The 21333-nt window shown below is 41.8% G+C and overlaps 1 protein-coding gene across 2 annotated transcripts in view; it reads left to right on the top strand.

Moving 5' to 3' along the window:
• The window catches only part of LOC120529699 (1-phosphatidylinositol 4,5-bisphosphate phosphodiesterase gamma-1-like), a 224286-nt gene that overhangs the window by 169840 nt on the left and 33113 nt on the right, over nt 1-21333 (top strand). The window contains exons 18-22 of one of the 2 annotated variants that reach the window (XM_039753754.1): nt 2757-2876; nt 3248-3431; nt 6970-7047; nt 17873-17923; nt 19791-19894. In XM_039753754.1, the coding sequence (XP_039609688.1) occupies nt 2757-2876; nt 3248-3431; nt 6970-7047; nt 17873-17923; nt 19791-19894 (537 nt within the window). The remainder of the gene's footprint in view (nt 1-2756; nt 2877-3247; nt 3432-6969; nt 7048-17872; nt 17924-19790; nt 19895-21333) is intronic. The other variant, XM_039753755.1, reaches the window with a different exon arrangement.

Below are 21333 nucleotides of genomic sequence, written 5' to 3'. Positions count from 1 at the left end.
AGTTTGTCCACGTGTAATGACTCAGGTTCCAGTGGGCTGATTTTGATATAATTTGGCATACTTACTTTTCAGTCTAATTTTTCAAGAAAGTTCTGTTTTTATCGAGATATCTCAAAGAGAGAAACTTCCAAATCTCCTATTGAAAAGCTTTGGTGAATTTTCACACTCGTCGATTTTAAAACAGAGAAACATTCTGTGTGACTTCAATTATGCATTCATTTAGTTTCAAATTTACCTTGAGAGGGGTGACATCAGCTTGTGCATGTTCTATATTCTCCTGTTTTAGTTGTTCAAAAGCTGCTCTTGACGGCAAAACAGATCCCCAGTACAAACTGGTAAATGTTGGGAGAGTCGCGTGTGCAAGTCGCCCCTATATCACTCCAGGTCATTTCTCCTGCTGCTTGAGAAAGTCAACTATAAAAGCAAAGAAAAAGAAAGACATTTATCTAGAAATTAAGCATACAGTATTAAGCATAGAGTGAACATATACACACTCACCCGTCACTTTATTAGGTACACCTTGCTACCGGGTTGGACTGACGTAATTCAACAGGCTGCTGGAAACATTCCTCAGGGATTTGGGTCCATATTGACATGATAGCATCACGCCGTTACTGCAGACTTGTCAGCTGCAAATCCATGATACGAATTTCCTATTCCACCACATCCCAAAGTTGCTCTACTGGATTGAGATCTGGCGACTCTGGAGGCCATTTGAGTTTAGTGAACTCATTGTCATGTTCAAGAGACAAGTTTGAGATGACTTGAGTTTTGTGACCTGGTGTGTTATCCATCCTGCTAGAAGGAGCCATCAGAAGATATGTACACTGCAGTCATAAAGAGATGGACATGATCAGCAACAATACTTAGGTAGACTGTGGCATTTAAACAATGCTCAGTTGGTACTAAGGGGCCCAAAGTGTGCCGAGAAAATATCCCCCACACCATTACATCACCACCTCCAGTGGATGGATCCATGCTTTCATGTTTTGACGCCAAATTCTGACCCTACCATCTGAATGTTGCAGCAAAAATGGAGACTCATCGGACCAGGCAACATTTTTCCAGTCTTCTGTTGTCTTAATTTTGGTGAGCTCATGCAAGTTGTTGCTTCAGTTGCCTGTTCTTAACTCACAGAAATGTCACTCGCTGTGGTCTCCTGCTACTGTAGCTCATCTGCTTCAAGGTTCAACGTGTTGTGCATTCAAAGATGCTCTTCTGTATACCTCGGTTGTAACGAGTGGTTATTTCAGTTACTGTTGCCTTTCTGTCAGCTCGAACCAATCTGGCCATTCTCCTCTGACACCAACAAGGGATTTTCGCCCAGAGAACTGCCGCTCACTGGATATTTTCCCTTTTTCTGACCATTTTCTGTGAACCCTAGAGATGGTTCTTTGTAAAAATCCCAGTAGTTCAGCAGTTTCTGAAATACTCAGACCAAACACCTGGCATCAACAACCACAAGTCACTTAAATCACCTTTCTTTCCCATTCTGATGCTCATTTTGATTTTATCTTGACAATGTCTACAGGCCTAAATGCATTGAGTTGCTGCCATGTAATTGGTTGATTAGATATTTGCGTTAACAAGCAGTCAAACAGGTGTACCTAATAAAGTGGCCGGTGAGTGAGTATACTTGCTAAAACAAACTCACAACTGCATTATCTACACATTTTGATGTAACAATATTAATCTGGCACTGTCATTTACTGGCAAAGCTCCAGACCTACTTTCCATCATGGCCCAAAACAGCCAAGAATCTTATTCGAGACTTCAAAGCAGGTTTTGTAAGTTACTCTTTTATGCGGGGGCTTTGAAAAAATTGCGGCAAGACACAATGCAGTCATTTTTGTATAATGCACAGGAGACTGATGACATCACTGGGCTAACACTTACCAGTGGGAGAACTCAAATTTCAAGAATCCCTAGTTCTCCTCCCACCTCAACACCAAACCAGTGATGTCACCGGTCTGCTCCGATTTATATGGAAACAGCTGCGACACTTTCAAGGCCCCCACATTAAAGAAAACCTCTCACTTTTAAAGGATAAAAAACTGAAACTGTTCCAATTTAAGCATCCCCACATTGAGTAAATTTAAAATTAGGTTTTTTAATTTTAAGTAATAAAACACCCCTTGTTCTGTAAAAATCATTTTATGACTCCTCATTGTAAAGAAGATAAAATTGCATGCTAGCAGCACGATAAAAGGTAAGACTTTCGAGTGTTCAAAGAGTAAAGCTGCTGTGATCTCCTAAAATGTGTCCAACCGGCAAGTGTTAGAGCAATCAGTGAACACTGAAGGTTTGAAACACGGGCAGAGTCGAAATGGGTCACGAGGGAGGCAGCTGGTGGAAGATATTTCTCCCAGTTTGGGGTCTTGGGCAGTTTTGTGATGGACAACTTTGGAATAAATTAGCACACATCTTGCCCAAATTGAGGAAAACTGTACATTTTTGTCTGTTTTCTAAACCCTCTTATTCCACCAGAGCCAATGTTTGAATTATTAGTGGGCAGCACCCCGGGAGGTAGGCCTGGACCGACGGTATTGGCGCAAGGTATTATGTTGACCTAATTAACTGGGCTTTATAGAAGACGTTTTGTTTTATTTTATTTATGTGAAGCAGTCAACTGGAGTGTATTTTGCCGTTTTCTTATGTCATTACTAATATTATTAAGGTCGTCTCTGGATTACATCAAACTGAATGAATTAAACCAGCCACTATTTACCTAACCTGGTGATTTTGCTTCCTCTCAGGTGGTATCATGCAAATCTGTCCCGCTTGCAGGCAGAGCACATGCTCATGAGAGTTCCACGCGATGGGGCCTTCTTGGTGAGGAAGCGCAGTGAGCCCAACTCGTTTGCCATCTCCTTCAGGTACGATCACGCCGAGATCGTCTGTCTCAAGTGGTAAATCGTGCACCTGAGAAGACAGAATCACGAATGTGGCAGGGCACGCTTTTTTTTTCTATATGCTTCATAGCTACAATTTTCCTGTGACTCTTCCTGATTATTCTGACTCCAAGGATAACTACAGTGTATCTGAACAAGATGAAATTCCATCTGCACTAAACCTTCTATTTATTGCATCCTAACCCCATGCAATTATTCTCCTCCACCAACAGCCCTGTACCCTTCTAAAGTGACATGCGTTGGTTGCCTTCCTGTTAAGATCATCACTGAATGTGGCAGTCATCTCTGAATTAGATGACAGGTCTTGATGTTATTTTTGTGCATGTCTGCTGTAGGGCCGAGGGGAAGATCAAACACTGTCGAATCCAACAGGAAGGTCGCCTCTTCATGCTTGGAAGCTCAGCTGAATTTGAGAGTCTTGTGGACTTGGTCAGTTACTATGAGAGGCATCCATTATACCGCAAGATGAAATTACGTTACCCCATCAACGAGGAGACGTTGGAAAGAATGGGCACTACGGTGAGATCCTGGTCTTTGGGGTGTGGAGGGATTTAATTGGAGTTTTTTTTTTTTTTTTAATTGATTTATTTTAGCAAGGAAAACGAGCTGAGATTGCAGAACCATTTACTTGTTTAGGCACAGCAACACAAAAAATAAAATGATAGCAACAAAACATTAAAAACATATACAATCAAATAATATCACACCATCCATCATAGATTCAAATAGTTGTTGGTAGACATACATTAAAGTCTGTGTACCCAGTCCATCAGAGCAATCGGATTGGTCAATTTGGCTTTGGTCACATGATGGAAGAGGTAGTGGAAGTGTAAGACACATGAGGAGGATTAAAGGCATAGGACACACAGCGAGAGTCGCCTTCAAAGACAGGAAGTATAAAAACGGACCGGAAGGTGCCTTGAAAATGATAACAGTGTCCGAGAAGCTGGCCTTACGGGAACGAACCCGAGAAAGGGAGTGTGGTGAAGAGGGGGTCAAACATACACGAGAACAGAGGAAAGTCATGGAAAGTACATGTAGGGCAAGAGAGAGATTATATTTTTAAGTTTTTCTATTACTTGTCTTCCACAAGTACCATGGCTAGTAGTACAGCATATAATTAAATATACAGGGCAGGTTTCATTCTGTGTAGCTATGCTGTTTTTGGTGTATTTCTTTTCACTGTCACTATTCGGAGACCAGTCAAGTGTCTCTTAGGCATGTTCCTTTCATGGACGCTACAAGCTGAACCAAATATTAATGACTTTAAATATAAACCCGTGGTACAATCTGAGCAGGTCTGACCTAATCTTACTGCCACCTACAAGCTCTCCGTTACCAAACCAGACATTTTTATGTATGTTTTGGGATAGGTGTTGTTTGTTTTTATTTATTTATTTTTTTTTGTAGTGGGGGGCTTCTGCAAAATTGTAATTTCTCCTATTGGACAAATAAAGTATATTCTAAGAACTTTATTATAATACTAGCTGTGTAAACCTGTGCTGTAAAAAGCCTGGCCTCCTATAAACCGTGGATTCTGGCACTTCAATCAACCAATAGCATCGATTGTGCATTAGCGGCTAAGCGTGGTTCTCTTTCCTCGTTGGTTTTGTTTTTCCCAATGTGTTCACCTCACTTGTGTTTTAGCGGCTAAGCGAGGTTCTCTTTTTGCCGATGTGCTCACCCCCATTGTCTGTCAGTGGCTAAGCGAGTTTCTCTTTCCTCGTTGGTTTTGTTTTGCCGATGTGTTTGTCTTGCTTGTGTTTTAGTGGCTAAGCGGGGTTCTCTTTTTGCTGATGTGCTCGTCTCCATTGTCTGTCAGTGGCTAAGCGAGTTTCTTCTTCTTCGGGGGTTTCGTTTTGCCGATGTGTTTGCCTCGCTTGTGTTTTAGCGGCTAAGAAAGGTTCTCTTTTCTTGGCAGTTTCACGATTTTCTTTGAGCTTCATGCTGTAGCCACGCATTTCCGGTCGGGACAGACACACACTTCCAAGCATAGATGTTTATATATAAGATGTGCATAGAAAAACCAAACTTGAGCTAAAGCAATGTAATTGTCATTTAGTTTATTGTGATGCATACCGAGTACACTGAAATCCTTACTTGCATGTCATGTCAATGAAATTTCAAATGTAAGTGCTGTCAAAGATGGCGAGTTTTTAAAATCCCCTTTAAAATCAGTGTGTGTCGGGAGGTGCTCCTTGGGGAGTTTTTTTAGTGAGTTTTGGAGTTTTTTAGTGTGGCATGAAAAATCCTTTCTCCGTTTCCCATCGTATCTCTGGTGTTTTACACCCTTCATTTTGCCGAAGAAAACAATACAACAGATGATGTTGTCCACACGCTGTTGTGCTGCAAAGATAAAGCTTGGTACATAATTGGGCAGATATGAAGCATCATACAAACAAAAGTAAAGGTGTATACATTGGAAGTAAAAATTTTAAGTAAAATTAGATAAATCCCTGGAATAAAGGAAAAATGTTTTGCTCTTTCATCCAACCTCTGCCCTCTGTTTTACGGTTTGCTGAGTGCTGCTACTGCACTTCAAAACCTTCATCAAACCAGTTTAGCAGAATATTCGGGTTTTTAATTAGCTCAAATAATGTTCAGTGTCTTCTCGGTTAGGAAGGCTTTTGTTGTGTTCTTGTGACGAGCTTCTTTCAGTGCCATATAAAGTACCCAGCAGCCATACTTGAGGAAAAGTAGACATACCTTTCTGAAAAGTGACTACTCAAGTAAAGAGTTCTAAAGTTTCTGATATTACAAGCACAAAAGTACAAATGTGGGATCTCTCCCTGTTTTATACAGAGTGAAAGTCATTATAAACTTAAAATAATTCAGGTTACATTCGAGTCGTATCACAGTCACTAAAGTCTGAGCCCTGAAATGAAATTTGAAGCGGTGACGGTGCAAGTGGTGATCTTAGGGATTGTCTCCTTATTCACTAGGGTGGCTGCAAATCGGACAGGCGTGTGGGCTTCCTCCACTTTACGAAGGAGCTAATCTGTTCTAAGGATCCGCTTCATAAAGTGAATTTTCATAATTCGAACACCTAATTATAATTCATTTAAAGGGAAGACATTTTTTTAAGCAAAAATTACCCTTCACGTTACCTCATTTTTGTTCAAATAACACCAGACTATATGGAAATTGGCAGGATTAGTGTAATAATACCATTAATCTTATAAATAAACCTTAATATCGTGTAGTTTTTTAAACAAAAATGATCTCTGTCCACATTAGAGTTTTCACATCATTTATGAAAGTATCTTTGTCGAAGTTAAATGACCGAAAACGCATATGATGGAGCCATTCACCTACACGTACACATCAGTGGACAAATCCTTAAAGGATGGTAACGCAGCTAGCCATGGGATTTAGCACAAAACTTTAATGACCTGTAGTGACCGTTTGTGCATAGTATGGAGCATTCATACTACACAAAACACAATTTAGCTGCATACGGGTAAGCAATGCCACAGGCACCATGGCATACAGCTCCTCTGTGTCCGCTATGTTGGAATGTGGCGTTCTTCCATGGAGGGTGACCAGTCGGGACATGAGATGCTATAATTATCAGGGTCCTAGCAGGGAAGGACCACATAATAAGCACAATCAAGTCAGAGCACGATTGGTGTCTGCTTTTAAAAAGCACTATTTCCATCCGTCCACACTGTAAAGCCGAGCTGGCGTTTTCAGAAGTATACGGTCCTGGAGAGCATTTTCAAAAGTCACTGTTTTTGGAGATTTAAAAGTACCGGACAAAAGGCAAAAATGGAGACTGATGTCTGTGCTTTTAAATGAAAATGTAGCAGTGAGTGTGTGTGAGGCCTCAGGCTTAAGGCCGATCACCTGAGATCTTTCGGCTGCAAAGGTTACAGTATCTCCATACTGTGTCCATTTCGAGTCGCTAGCACAGGCTGTAAGAGTTTCACTCTACTCTATGAGGCCCTTTATTCTGCCATTAATCACATAATTTAGAAGTCTGAGTTTGGGATCTCCAGAGTACTCCTGGTCACCTTACAGCTGAAAAAGCTGATAATGTTGTGGTTTATCCTTCTAGGAGCTGGACTATGGAGCGCTTTATGAGGTGCGGACGCCACACTTTTATGTAGAAGCCAACAAGATGCCAACAGCCAGGGTGAGTTCAACTGATTTTTTTTTTTTTGTCTATTAAGCTATGCAGAGAAACAAATTTATATCTTCATTCCTTAAATGGCTGAGACAAGTTATGTTTACAAGCAATTATTTGGATACCATATTCTGAATATAATTAATAAGCAAATTTAACTTAGCAGAATTAAACAAATGCAGAAGACTAGCTGTTCTTTGAGCCAGCAGACTATTCAGTTTTGGTTACACATTGACCTTTAACTTTTACCATTAATATGTGACAATAAACTACACCCAAAAAGTTTGTGGTCCAATTTGCGTGAAACCAAGTTGGGAAATCATCCTGTCATGGTATAAAAGTAAGTAGGCGTTCATGTCAGCTCAATTGAGAACAGGCATTTCTGAGCTTCTCATACGGTTTGCAATAAAAAGGTGAAACCTAGAAGGTGTTGTTCATGGTGGCCTTAAAACACGTTGTGCTCAAGTCTCAGCACAAAGAGAGGTGGAATCAGAAGATGGAGCAAAAAAAAATAATAAGTCAAGAACAAAAGCCAAAATCCCAGATTTAGGATGTGAGACAAGAATCACAAAGAGAGAAACGAAGTGAGAATGTCAGAAACCAGACTAGTGAATATACAGTAATCCCTCGCTATATCGCGGCTTCACTTTATCGCAGATTTTAAATGTAAGCATATCTAAATATATATCACAGATTTTTCGCTGGTTTGCCGCTTTCTGTGGACAATGGGTCTTTTAATTTATGGTACATGCTTCCTCAGTTTGTTTGCCCAGTTGATTTCATACAAGGGACGCTATTGGCGGATGGCTTAGAAGCTACCCAATCAGAGCATGTATTACATATTAACTAAAACTCCTCAATGATATACGATATGCTTCCCGCGCGGTGCTTGATTGTTTGCTTCTCTCTCTCTCTCTTACCCTCTCTGACATTCTCTGCTCCTGATGGAGGGAGTGTGAGCAGAGGGGCTGTTTGCACAGAAGCTGTTTGTTTAGAAGATACGGACGATCCTCTAAAAAATGGCGCATTATCGCGGTGCTTTGGCATTCTTAAAAGCACGTATTGATTTTTTGATTGTTTGCTTTTATCTCGCTCTCTCTCTCTGACATTCTCTGCTCCTGACGGCGCTCCTTTGAAGAGAAGATATGTTTGCATTCTTTTAATTGTGAGAAAGAACTGTCATCTCAGTCTTGTCATGGAACAAAGTTTTAACTTTTGACTAAAGGGTGTTATTTCATGTCTAGAGGGCTCTAATAATGTTAACAGTGTGGGAGAGTTTATAAGGGCTTAAAATATATAAAAATAACCATACAAACATATGGTTTCTACTTCACGGATTTTCATCTATCGCGGGGGGTTCTGGAACACAACCCGCGCGATCGAGGAGGGATTACTGTAGTACGGGAGAAATAATTGGAGATATATTAAAGGAAGACATTTTGTCCTCAAGTAGGACCTCTTTGAGTCAGACAGGAGGAAGCTTGTTCAATGCCTCTTTAATTTCTCTTCAGCAAATGCTGAACAGGGAGCATCCTGTTATAGTAATCGACTAAGGGACAGTGTCCAGGGCAGAGGTTGTCAGCGAATGGTCACAAACAGAGACACAGAGTCATTCTTAGATAACTGTTTAATGCCAGATCTGATTGGTTCATTAGCTTGCATTCACTCTAATTGGCTCAATGGCTTACATACCCACACCCAAATAAAAGTCTCATTTCTACTACATTCTTGTCCTTCAACACCTCTTAAGTTCAGCTCTTATTCTTTTATGGAAAACTGTATACGTGACAACTGGCACATCTTCGTGTGCACATGACACTTGGTCACATCTTCAAATACCTAGAACATCTATATATATATATATAATTCACTAAGGCAAGACAACCATGAAAAGCACGCCGGAAGGGGCGTGGATTCACTAAGCCGCCGACAAGTGAGACACCTATGGCGTATGCAGGAAGGAGCCACGCCCACCAACTCCAAGACCATTGGATATGACGACAACTCGCAGGGCCACGCCCACCAAGTCGGACGTGAGGACACAGAAAAAGTGCCGTCATTTATATTCGTCTGTCGTGGAGGCCACATGCGGTGCAGGTCAGGTTAATGCCATGTTCATGTCATGCACCTCCGAACTACGTTGACTGTTCATAGAGGCATGTTTCTCGCGGAGGTGAATCGCCATATGCAGCGTGTGAAACGGTTTTGAGGGTATCTCATGGGATCTTTAAAACAATCATTTACAACTGAGGTTAAAACACAATGAAGTAAGCAGTCTACGAGTTTTCGGTTACAACGCATGACCGCTTGCACCATAGCAAACTGTTTTACACGCTACATACAGCAATTCGCATCCGCGACAAACATGCGTCTTCTTAGATGCTCCTGCAGGAACACGGAAGACGTTTTTCGGCCCACCAACACTCCTTTTCACCGCCCGCGTCTACCCTCGCTCTCTACGCATTCACACTGCCTACCCATGTGCCCAGACGCAAAAACTCACCGACCACCCAATTAGCCCCTTTCATCTGTGCTAGGAGTCCACATGCACGTCTAAGCCACGTTGACTTTTCATTATTCTTTTCGGTTTCGACACTAACCGCGTCCACCATGAAAACCATGCGAAAGGAACAACGAAGCCCCGCCCACAAACTCTACCCTTCCTCCCACGTGCTCAGGAACGTACCTCAGACCACTGACCGCCAAATCAAACAGCTCATCAAACACAAACTCACTCGCTTTGGTCTGTGCTGTGGTCCAAACCCAGCTGTGAGCCACGTTGACTATTCTTTTGCCCTCCATGGCTGCCGCTTCAAATGTATTTCATGGAAACAACACTTCTTTCAATGTTATAGAAATTCCTGCTTCAGGTAACTGTTTGTTTCTGTCAGTCGGGTTTTTTTGGAGAAATGTCATTGACGAAACTGTTGCTCATAGCAAACTGTTTTACACGCTACATACAGCAATTCGCATCCGCGACAAACATGCGTCTTCTTAGATGCTCCTGCACTTTGTACACACCCCCCTCCCACCGTGCTCGGGTGTCTTGGTGGATTATATATAGAAAGGCAGCCAAAACCGCACAAAGCAATGAAAAGTCTACGTGAGTCACAGGTACGGTTATCACTTTTAATACAAAAAAATAAGGGACGCATACTGCAGCGGGGGCCACATCCCTTGGGGGCCAAGACCACGGGACGCGCAATTTCATTCTCAAATACGGGACGATTCCGTATTTTATTCTGTGGGTGGTGGTGCATGGCAGTTCTTACTTAGTGGAGCAATTTGGATGCTTATTTCCGAAAACGAACAAGACTCCCGCCTGCTAAATAGTTACACGACCCAACAGCGGTCGGCGTCCAAATTCTTAGAGGGACAAGTGGCTTTCAGCCACGTGAGATTGAGCATTAACAGGTCTGTGATGCACTTGCATGTCCGGTACTGCACGCGCGCTACACTGAATGGATCAACATGTGGGTAAGCCGTTGAACCCCATTCGTGATGGAGACCGTGGCTTGCGATTGTTCCCCACGAACGAGAAATTCCCAGTACGTGCGGGTCATATGCTCAGACTGATTACGTTGCTGCCCTTTGTAACCCCATCCCACCCCCCGGTCGGGTGACTTGGTGGATTATATATAAAAAAGCACCCAGAACTGCAAAGAACAATGAAAAGTCAACGTGGAAACCGACTGAGGCGGTGTTTGGAAAATTAACAGTCAACGTGACTCACAGGTGCGTGTGGACTGTACACAGAGCGACTCAGGTAGGGAGTTGGGGGCGGGCACATAAGCGGGCAGTGCGTACAGAACGAGCGCCGTTCAACCCCGTCCTTCAATTTGGAAGGAGTAGGCGCTCCTCCGGTTTTCAGTCACGGACAATTGTATGTTGCTTCGTAGCGTGCATTGTTGCAATGTTACTTTTCTTGGTGGTTTATTAAATTACGGATTTTTCAAATGGTTATTTTTTCCTCTGTGCTTAAAAATCATTTAAAAAACGGCCTGATTATGCGGCGTATGCTATGCCGTGGGTTGGCTAGTTTTATCTGTTTAGCCAACTATTGCATTAGTCTCTTCATGAGTTTTCAAAAACAAATGCTTATATATATGCAAATCAAAACACTTCTTGCACAATAACTATGTTACCCTTTGATGTTCCCTTTATTCTCACACATTAAATCTTAGTTGAGGGGCAGCGGAGAGTTCAAAACCAGAGATCCTTTAAAACACTTAACCAGTAATGCTAGGTTTTAGGTTGAATCCACAAATGTGGATGATGAAGGCTCCATGTTGCTGGCTAATAAGTCAACATGCTCATAACGTCACTTGGCACAACTTCCAGGAGACATCACGAGGCAACCTGTGAATGCGTCCCAAAGTACATGTGTTCAAAGTTGGCACATGTGTAAACCTTGATCAGTTGGTGTCTCCTGTTGTTTTCGAAGAGTAAATATGGCTGCTCCTCTCTTCTTTTGTACCAAATAAGAGCAGCAAGAACTGGTCTGATATTTATGGGCTGAAGGTTTACCAGGGGCTGAAATCCATAGATGGCTTTCTGCTCATTATAGAGACAGTGTTTTACTATGTTTATGGATGGATCGTGAAGTTCCAAAAAAAGGCCAGATAAGCGTTAACCAAAGAGAAGTGAGGGACACCTGTCCATGTCAACTACTGAAGACAACATTGACCAAGTCTGTACCATGATTCTGAAGAACTGATGTTGGTCCTTGGTACATCCCCTCTGCCAAGAGGGGACTGGGCGGTATCATGGTCTGGAATCCCTACAGATTTTATTTTTTCTCCAGCCGTCTGGAGTTTTTTGTTTTTCTGTCCCCTGGCCATTGAACCTTACTCTTATTCGATGTTAATGTTGATTTATTTTTTATAATTATGTCTTTCATTTTTCTATTCTTTAATATGTAAAGCACTTTGAGCTACTGTTTGTATGAAAATGTGCTATATAAATAAATGTTGTTGTTGTTGTTGTTGTATCTTCAGCCCATGAATAGTGGGTCACTGCTTGCTTGTCTTCTTTGGCACAATCAGAGAATGGATTGGCCAGAAAGCAACAAGAGAAACGGACTGATCACGTTTGAAATTTTTACCACTGTAACCGCACCATGTTGCCAAAGGGGGAAAACTGTATAGCTAACCCAAACAAAATGATCATAAAGCTATTGATAATTATTGACTTACCCTCATATGTTAGGATACAAAGAGTTCAGAAAAGTATGCAACTAATTTATAATAAAGAAAGATCCATAATATCCATGGCATGACTCACAGCTGCTGTTATCAGTTATTCTGAGGCTTTATAGCACAGTAAATGAGCCGATTGCTTTGTCAATGATTTATGTGATTTTGTAAGACTTGAGAACTAAAGGTAGCCCCTGTGGGTCCAGTGTAGTATAACTGTTTAGCTTTCCTCTTGATGGGACTAGTGTTGTGTTTGTCATGGATTACATGTTGTTTTCAGATTTCCCCAATATTACAGATAGCAATATACCCGTGCTTCGCAGCGGCTAAGTACTGCCTTAAAATTTTTCTTAAGAAGAAAATGAAACCTTTTTAAACTGAGGGAAAATATACCAATAATTATTTGTTAACTCTTTTAGGGCTTTTTTTTTTTTTCTTATCTCCCAGGGCTGAATATTTTTCCAAAAGCTAACATTTTTTAAAAAAAGAACACAAAGCAATTGTTTAACATATCAAATCAACAAAAAATATTTACTTTTGACAAATGTTACTGTCTTGCACGTTTTATGAGCCTGCATACTCTATGATTTCACATACATTTTACACAGCAAAGTCTGATCTCGCTCAAAGCAGCCAATTTCGGTCATTGCCACATTGCACTGCTTACAATACGTGTTGCTTTGGTGCCTACTTGTCTGTTTCTGCACTTTCTCACATATATTGTTTGTGTGTACTGTAGAGAGACAAGTCACCCTTTTGCCATTGTCCCATTCCACTACCACCAAGTTTTCTGCCCGCATGAAAACCGTATTGTCACCTCTTTCCATTTTCTGAAACTTTATGAACTTTATGCATGGCATTATAGCCTGGCTCACCCCATGGGATTTACTTCTGTTTATTACAGAAGTGAATAAAACTTTGCAGCAGCACGTACCTATCACCATGCTGCATAACCTGTCCAAAGCCACCAGGGGACAAAGCACATTTGGACCAATGCTCCCTGAAGTTATATCACCAGTTCTGTCCCATCTCTATTTGTAATACCACAGCACGCTTCATCTCGTCTTTTGTTGTGGGTTTACACTTTGAAAAACGAGAATGCGATGCAAACGCAGCCCGTGATTCAAAAAATTTCTCTGCCTACCTGTTTGTCTCGTCTGACGGTAGCTGAAAAGCAGCATCAGGAGAAAGCAGCCTGAAGTACAGCAGCTGGTGATCTGTCATGTCCAACAGCAAGCCATGCCGTCTTGTGAAGTCCAGTAGCCAGCTCGGCTCTCCACGGATCAATGTCTGTGTATTTATCCCACGCGAACCTTGCCGTAGATGCATCGGCTGCACGAAAGCGCTCAACTGGCAGCAGATCCGCTGGCGCGGCATTGGTTGGTGTTTGATCAGCTGATGCCGGCTTCTCACACTCTTGCTCGATCTCCTGATCACTGTCAATAAAATCCGATTCTGAAAAATCAGAGTCTGACTCCGCGATAATGCGCAAAACATTGTCTGCCGAGTGTTTTCTTTTCTGCACTTGCTTCGCTCCCTTGTCACATGTCGATGCCATCTTGCCATTGTTTACATTTCGCAACTCATGCACACGCTAGGATTAGTTGCCGAGTCAACGAGTCTAGCATTCCTCCAAGCACAGAGGGAATGCCTGTGACGTGACAGTGAGATTTGTTGCCATTAACAGCTGATTATCGCCCTCAACCCCTCCTGTCAACAAAAGTCGACATCCGCCCTAAGAGAGTTAAGGATCTCTTTGTATTCCACATTGTGAGTTCGGCCTTCCGGTAATATGACAAAGCTGTGAGCTGAGCTTACTCTTGAGCATGCAACGTACAGTTGGTCATGTGAACAGTATCTATCTATCTATCTATCTATCTATCTATCTATCTATCTATCTATCTATCTATCTAATCTTGTTTCAAATCTCACAGCTTGGATTGCTGCTGTCATAATCGTTTTGAGTTTCATGGTTTGTTTCAATTACAACAGTATTTGTAGGACTTGTGTTGAAGAGACATTCGGCATCTGTCATGCGTTGCAAGTATACAGCCGGTTTCATCGATAACTTCACATCCAGCTTTTGATAGTTTAAACATTCAAAAACATCAAAGTGTTCACTACTGAAATCGTCACCTGTGAATCTAAGATGTTTATGGGGCATTGGCCGTTGTCAAAAGGTGTAAAATATTTGGCCATTTCGGTACACTTGAAAGAGACAACCGAACAATTCAGCGGCAGCCATCAACTCACATGCAGATCCATAGGTGAAGGGCTTAAGCATTTCACTCTTCTAGTGCTCCTGTGTAGTATAATTACCTCCTGTACCGTCATCAGTCCACACCTTGAACCTGTCCCAGTCATTCAATACATAAGACACAATGTTCCTCCAGATATCAAGAGTGAGCCTGATATGGCCGTGCAATATGTAACAAAGAGAATGGAAAAGGTAGGTGCCATCTCTGGGCATGGAAACCACTCGGTAAGGGACAGTTCTTTGATCGATAGTGATCACCTCGATAGACATGTTAATGGGGATACAGTTGGAATGATAAAGGAAATGGGTACGCGAGCAATGTAAAGTAAGTGTAAAATACCTACACAATAACTATAATCGTAATAAATGAACAATAAAACAGCGGAGAAGCCATGGATTAAATAAAAAGGCTGTAGTTATCAGCAGGGAGACGTGAATCCCGTGGCGAAGCAAGGAAGGGAATGTAGAGACTGGACAGCCTTATATAGGCAGGCAGCCAACAACGTGGGAGGCGTTAGGATGGGGGACCCAACGCCGCCTCACACGGTGACCAAGCTGCAGGCTATGGACGTATATATGTACGTAAGTAGGATTCAGTTAGCGTTGGGAACCCGTGTACCAAATTTCTTGAAGATGGGCCCATAAGTAACAAAGACCGTTGAAAAGTTCAATATGGCGGCCGACAGTGGCATCATACCACCGAAATAAGTACCAAATTTCAACCTTCTACCTACACGGGAAGTTGGAGAATTAGTGACGTTGGAAAGTTCAATATGGCAGCTGACAGTAGCTGAAATAAGTATGTACATCAGTTTTGGTTAGCGCAGGGAAGCCACCTACCAAATTTCATGAAGATGGGGCCATAAATAAGAAAGTTCAACATGGCGAACTTTGTCAACCATTATGACCGCTACGCATAGAATTTCGAAATGAAACCTGCTTAACTTTTGTAAGTAAACTGTAAGGAATGAGCCTGCCAAATTTCAGCCTTCTACCTACACGGGAAGTTGGAGAATTAGTGACGTTGGAAAGTTCAATATGGCGGCCGACAGTGGCGTCATACCATCGAAATAAGTACATACATCGGTTTTGGTTAGCGCAGGGAAGCCACCTACCAAATTTCGTGAAGATTGGGCAATAAATAAGAAAGTTCAACATGGCAGACGTTGTCGACCGTTATGACCGTAATGTGTAGAATTTTGAAATGAAACCTGTTTAACTTTTGTAAATAAGCTATAAGGAATAAGCCTGCCATATTTCAGCCTTCTACCTACACGGTAAGTTGCAGAATTAGTGATGAGTGAGTGAGTGAGTGAGTGAGTCAGTGAGGGCTTTGCCTTTAATTAGTATACAGGTAGATGACCAGAGTTCAGTGGTGTTGTGATTCTGCCTATTCACAAAGGTCAAAAAAAAAACTGTGCGACCTCAAATACAAAAACCAGACCAGCACTTCAATAAACCAAAAGAGCAGGCCTCATCACTTCCAGTAAGGCTAGCCTCCAACTCTAATAGCAGGCCTACAACCTACACGGGCAAAAAATGGGGCTTTAAAAATTAAAATGAGGAAAACTGTAAACTGTAAAAGTGAATTCCACCAAAAAGTGTCGGAAGCAAAAAATACTGAAACAAAAAATAGGTTTTGCCTAAAAAGGCAAACCAAAAGTAAGAAAATCCAGTCCAAAAATGTGAACAGCACCTTAATTCAAGAGTTTGGAGGGTCAAATCCAGGAAATCCACTATCAGAATGAAAGCACTGAACCTCAGCCAGGGCGGCCATTGTAAAGGCTGCTTCTTCAATCCTGCTGTCCACAATTCCCCAGCTGCAGATGAACTCCAACCTCTAAAGCTCAACATACAGGAGACAGGGCAGACAACATGGCAAACAAATACATACATTAACAACACAATATCCAAAATAATATTTAAAAGACAACAAAAAGTGTAAATAAAAAGAAAATAGATTTGAGCAAGGGATGAGATCTTAGCTGAGCTATAACAAGTGACCCCCTAAGTGTAGGTCTGTTCTGTACCAATCGATTGTTTCATTGCATTGAATTTGAAATCATTCCTTGCTCACATCTCTTCTTATCTGTAGGCCGATTTTCATGCAAATTGGACCACTGGTGTAGAATTTCTACTTCCTTGTTGTTTGATAACAAATGATATTTGTAAATTGTTCTGTCCAGATAATCCTTCAAAATATTCAATGCCATCTCGATGTATGCCCTGTGTCACCTAGGGCAGTTTCTAACGTTTCACCTTTCATTGATGCTTTGAGAATCTAGGAATAAAAATGTCTCCATATGCACATAAATTTTCTGCTTCGATGGGCAGATTTTATAAGAACATAAGCAATTTAACAAACGAGAGGAGACCATTCAGACCATCAAGCTTGTCTGGTTAGCTAATAGCTAAGCTGCCCTGATATCTCATACAGATTCTTCTTAACCTCCTTAGTGTGAAACTCGAGCTGTAAAAACTATGCTAAAACCATTAGTCTCAAGTGTCACTTGAGCGACAGTATAGAGGCGTCTGGTGTAAGACCTGAATATTACAGAGGATGTAAAAATGCCAGCAGCATTAAGTGCGAAACGTTACTCAGGCAATGGTATAGGTGCGTTTTACGTAAGCATCAGACCCGAGCATAACCTGGGCAACAGTGTAGGAGCGTCTTCTCCTAGCCTCATAATGGCGTCACGTATGAAACGCCTCTCATCAGCAGCGATGATGCAGTGAATCTGTCTTCAGGCAGTGAGATTGAAACGGTCAGTGAAACCGAAAGGGATTCTGGGAATCTGAAAACGACGCTCACATCACTCACACATGTGCAGTGTTCTGTTCATATTGTTATTATTATTCATCATTAATATTATTACTTTGTATCATTATAGTATCATTTTATAGTGTTTTGCACATTTTACAGTCGAAAGATGACATTTAATAAAAATGTTTTTCAAGCCAAAAAATGCAACACTTTTTACATTTTTTTTTGGAGAAAAAGTGACGCTAAGGAGGTTAAAGGTTGTCAAGGTTTCTGCTCTAACTCCATGTCTCGGTAGTTTGTTCCAGAGTCCCACAACTCTTTGCACAAAGAAATGTTACCTAAATTCAGTCCAAAATGCCCTTTCCCTTAGTTTCCATGTTGGGTTCTTATAAAACTGAAGGGTTACTTGTGAGAGGTTACAGACGTGCAAATGTTTTCAACTAGCTTTACAAAGGAAGATCTGAAAAGTGAGTAGCTCTCGGGGACAGCATCTGGAGGGTCATCTTATCACCTGGAAATGTCACATGAAAGGTTCTACCCTGTAAGTCTCAGAGGTGTAGTCCCCTGCATACGTCAGTCACTCAGGATGATAAGCTGGAGCTGTTGTTTTGTGTTTAGGTGTGTCATAGAAGGAATGCGGTGAAGTTGCGTCCCCAAGAGGAGACCGAGGTGACTACACTCCTCTGGTAGAGGGCGAGAGCCGTCCGTCTGTCTTTTTATTTTTAGGTGGTGTGGCATATCCGGGCTTCTGATTTCTTTCTTTTCATATCTCATTGGCTGAGGTGAAACTCTGGGAACGGTTTCTAAATCTCTTGCTTTATTCTGGTGTCCTATGTAAGGCGTGGCTGCTGCCATCAATTGCAGGCGTGACTATCTGCTGCAGTCATTGTACAGCCATGCCTAACCTGGGAACACAAGATCAGGCAGTATGGAACCATCACTATCAGAGGAAATTGGGATTTCTGTTTCTCTCTCCAATCAATATGTTTGTTCTAAAGGTGTGTCGATTTTATTTGACCTCCAAGTTCTCTCAGCAGAACTTTGCCATCCTATTTACAAGGATTAAGGAACTGGGATTGTGGTTCCTTCGGAAATTCACAGAGGAACTTTACAATCAAGAAACAGAAAACAAATAAAGTCTCCCCAAATTTGTTCAACCTTATGAGGGCCACATCTTTCAAAAGGTTTCCACAGTGCGATTCCTTTCAGGAAGACCAACATACACACAGCTCACTCTTTATTGAACGCTGTTATGAACTAGAGAGTCCCTAATTGCAGAGTCGCGAAAATTCCCTAAAATGCTCATCAAAGCCCGGCTAGTTGGAAAAACAGCAAATGTTGAATCTTTACGAATAAAATGATTTTCTTTTTTCACAAAAACAAAAACAACAGACCTCTGTATGAGGGACATTCAAAAAGTTTCCGCACTTTTTTTTATCTCTATTTATTAAGAATTTCAAAAACAAATTATGTCACTTTTGTACGTAATCACCTTCCTTTGCGATACAATTTTCCCAGTCACATGACACTCTCAGACATGCCCAATTACTGTTCCTCCCGACTTCACCGTTTCCAACGAAAATATCAAAGCGTGGAAACTTTCTGAACGTCCTTCGTAAAAGCAGCAAAATGGGAAAGATGCTGAAATTTATTAAAATTGTTTTATTTTTTACTATCGAAAGTTAACCTTTTTATAGAGCTCTGTCCAGTCAAACATGATGTGAGCAATTTTAAATGGCCTTGCATGGAAATGTTTAATACTCCCAGTGACAGCTGCTGTAGTAACATCATCATGGCAGGACACTGAAATGATGACACCAAAGGTAAAATATACAACGCAGGCCGAGAGTGCACACAATTGACTGCTGAACCTCATCAGCATCTCAGAAAATGTGTCTGGACAGACCATCACCATGGGTCTCTGGTCCAGGGTAGTTAAAGTGCTTCGAAAAAGGTACTCAGACCCATCATTCATCTTGAAGAAGGAGTAAAGACCAGACATTATCAGGGACTCCCAGTGAAGTGTTTACACCCATCCTCATCACCATCATCATCATCATCTTCAGTGTCCTTGAAGGTGATGTGTGGAATAAGCATCATACACGTCTCTGCGGCGTGATCGTATCTGGGCCCTTGTGCCATCAGTGGAGTGTTGCCATTGTCTCTCATGGTGCTATCTGAGCTCAGCATCATAGCTTTTACTAGCCCTTTCAGAAGATATTTCCACCTGTTGTCCCATGAGGAGCTGTGTGGAGCCAAAGTAAATTTCTAAAACACTATTAGGCCAACGGTTCTTTCAGATCTCCACACTTCCTTAAACGGGAGCCTTGACCCTCCCATTAGACCCCAAGTTGAAGCTTATTTTTTTATTTGCTTCCATTTGCTACTTATCCCAGCAAAGTATTGTTGGGACTTGATTGTCTCTCATTTTTTGGGGGTTTACTGTAAACGTCTGTAAGAGGGTGCGGGGGCAGCAAGTTGTTCTAGTTTTCCAGTCGGGGCCTCTTCTAATGCAGTCTGTCTCCCCCCTCGACAGTGTACGGTCAAGGCATTATATGACTACAGGGCCCAGCGGGAAGATGAACTCTGCTTTCCCAAACAGGCCATTATCACCAACGTCGACAAGCAAGAGGGTGGCTGGTGAGAGACCTGTACTTTCATTTGAGTTTAAGTATGTAATTTGAAAATGAGAAGAGTCATGAAATAAGTTAAGTACGCTTCAAAGCACACGTTTACTAACACTACGTGTGTGCTGCAGCTAAAAAACACTCCACCTGCTTCAATGTGTTATATTTCATTTGCTGCAAATCCATCTGTTTTCCACTTCTTCCTCTTCTCCTTTCATGTGGGGGTCATTATTTTGGACCAGCCTCCTCCACTCTCATCTGTTGAGCACTTCTTCACTCAATAACAGTTTCTACCCCAGATCCCCCTTCTCTTTGGTCATCCCCGTTTCTTCCATCCCGACTCCTCCACATCCATGTTTCTTCTCCCCTCTCTTCTCATGACATCTCCATTTCACCTTAACCTTTTTTCCTTATTTTCCTTTGAGATTTCCCCAACTTTAACAGTACCTCTGATTCTGTCATTCCTGATCTTATCACGCTTTGCTAATCCACACATTCGTATCAGCATCCTCATTTCTGTAGCATCCATTTCCTTTCCCTTCACCGTTTTACCTGCCTAGTCTTCTGACCCACACAACAATACTGCTCTGGCCACTGTTTTATACACCTGACCACTTGATTCTTTGGTCACATACCACTCCTGACACCTTTGTCCACCATTCCATGATTTATTTCTGAATCCAGTACTCCTTCCATCATCCATTTTCTATGAACAGCAATCAGCCACAACATTAAAGCCACCTGCCTAATATTGTGTAGGCCCCCCCTTGGGCTGCAAAAACAAATACATTTGCCATTTCTGCCAATCAATCAACACTCAATAACCCATAATGACAAAGTGAAAACGTTTGCAGAAAGGTTTGTACATTTATTAGAAATCAAACACTGAAATCTTTCCTTCATGGAAGTATGCAGACCCTTAATTTGGTACTTTGCAGAAGCCCCTTTGTCAGTAATTACAGCTTTAAGTCTTTTTGGGTAAGTCTCTTTGCACAGCTGGATTTGGGTAGTTTAACTCATTCGTCCTGAAAGATCCTGTCATGCTCCATTAGATTGGATGTGAAGTGTCTGTAGACCGCCATCTTCAGGTCTCTCCATGATGTTCAATGGGGACTGAGTCTGGCCACTCACGGACAGTCGAGAGAGTTAAACTCAAGGCACTCCAGCTTTGTCTTTGGGTTATTTGTGTGCTGAAAGGTGAACCATTGCCCCAGTCTGTGGTCGCGTGCACTTTGGAGCAGGTTTTCTTTAAGGAACTCTCTGTGTTTGGCTCAGTTCATCCTTCCCTCAATTCTGACCAGTCTCCCTGTCCCTGCTACTGAGAAGCACCTCCATAGACCGATGCTGTTACCTCCATGCTTCACCATAAGGTGGGTATTGGTGATCAGCAGTACCTGGACTTCACTAGACATATTGCTTGGAGTTCTGCTTAGGAGTTTGAATTTTGACTTA

Source organism: Polypterus senegalus, chromosome 5, assembly GCF_016835505.1.
Source record: "Polypterus senegalus isolate Bchr_013 chromosome 5, ASM1683550v1, whole genome shotgun sequence".
NCBI classification, from domain to species: domain Eukaryota; kingdom Metazoa; phylum Chordata; class Cladistia; order Polypteriformes; family Polypteridae; genus Polypterus; species Polypterus senegalus.
The sequence above is the reverse complement of the archived record's forward strand: the minus strand, read 5'-3'. Positions and strand labels throughout refer to the sequence as shown.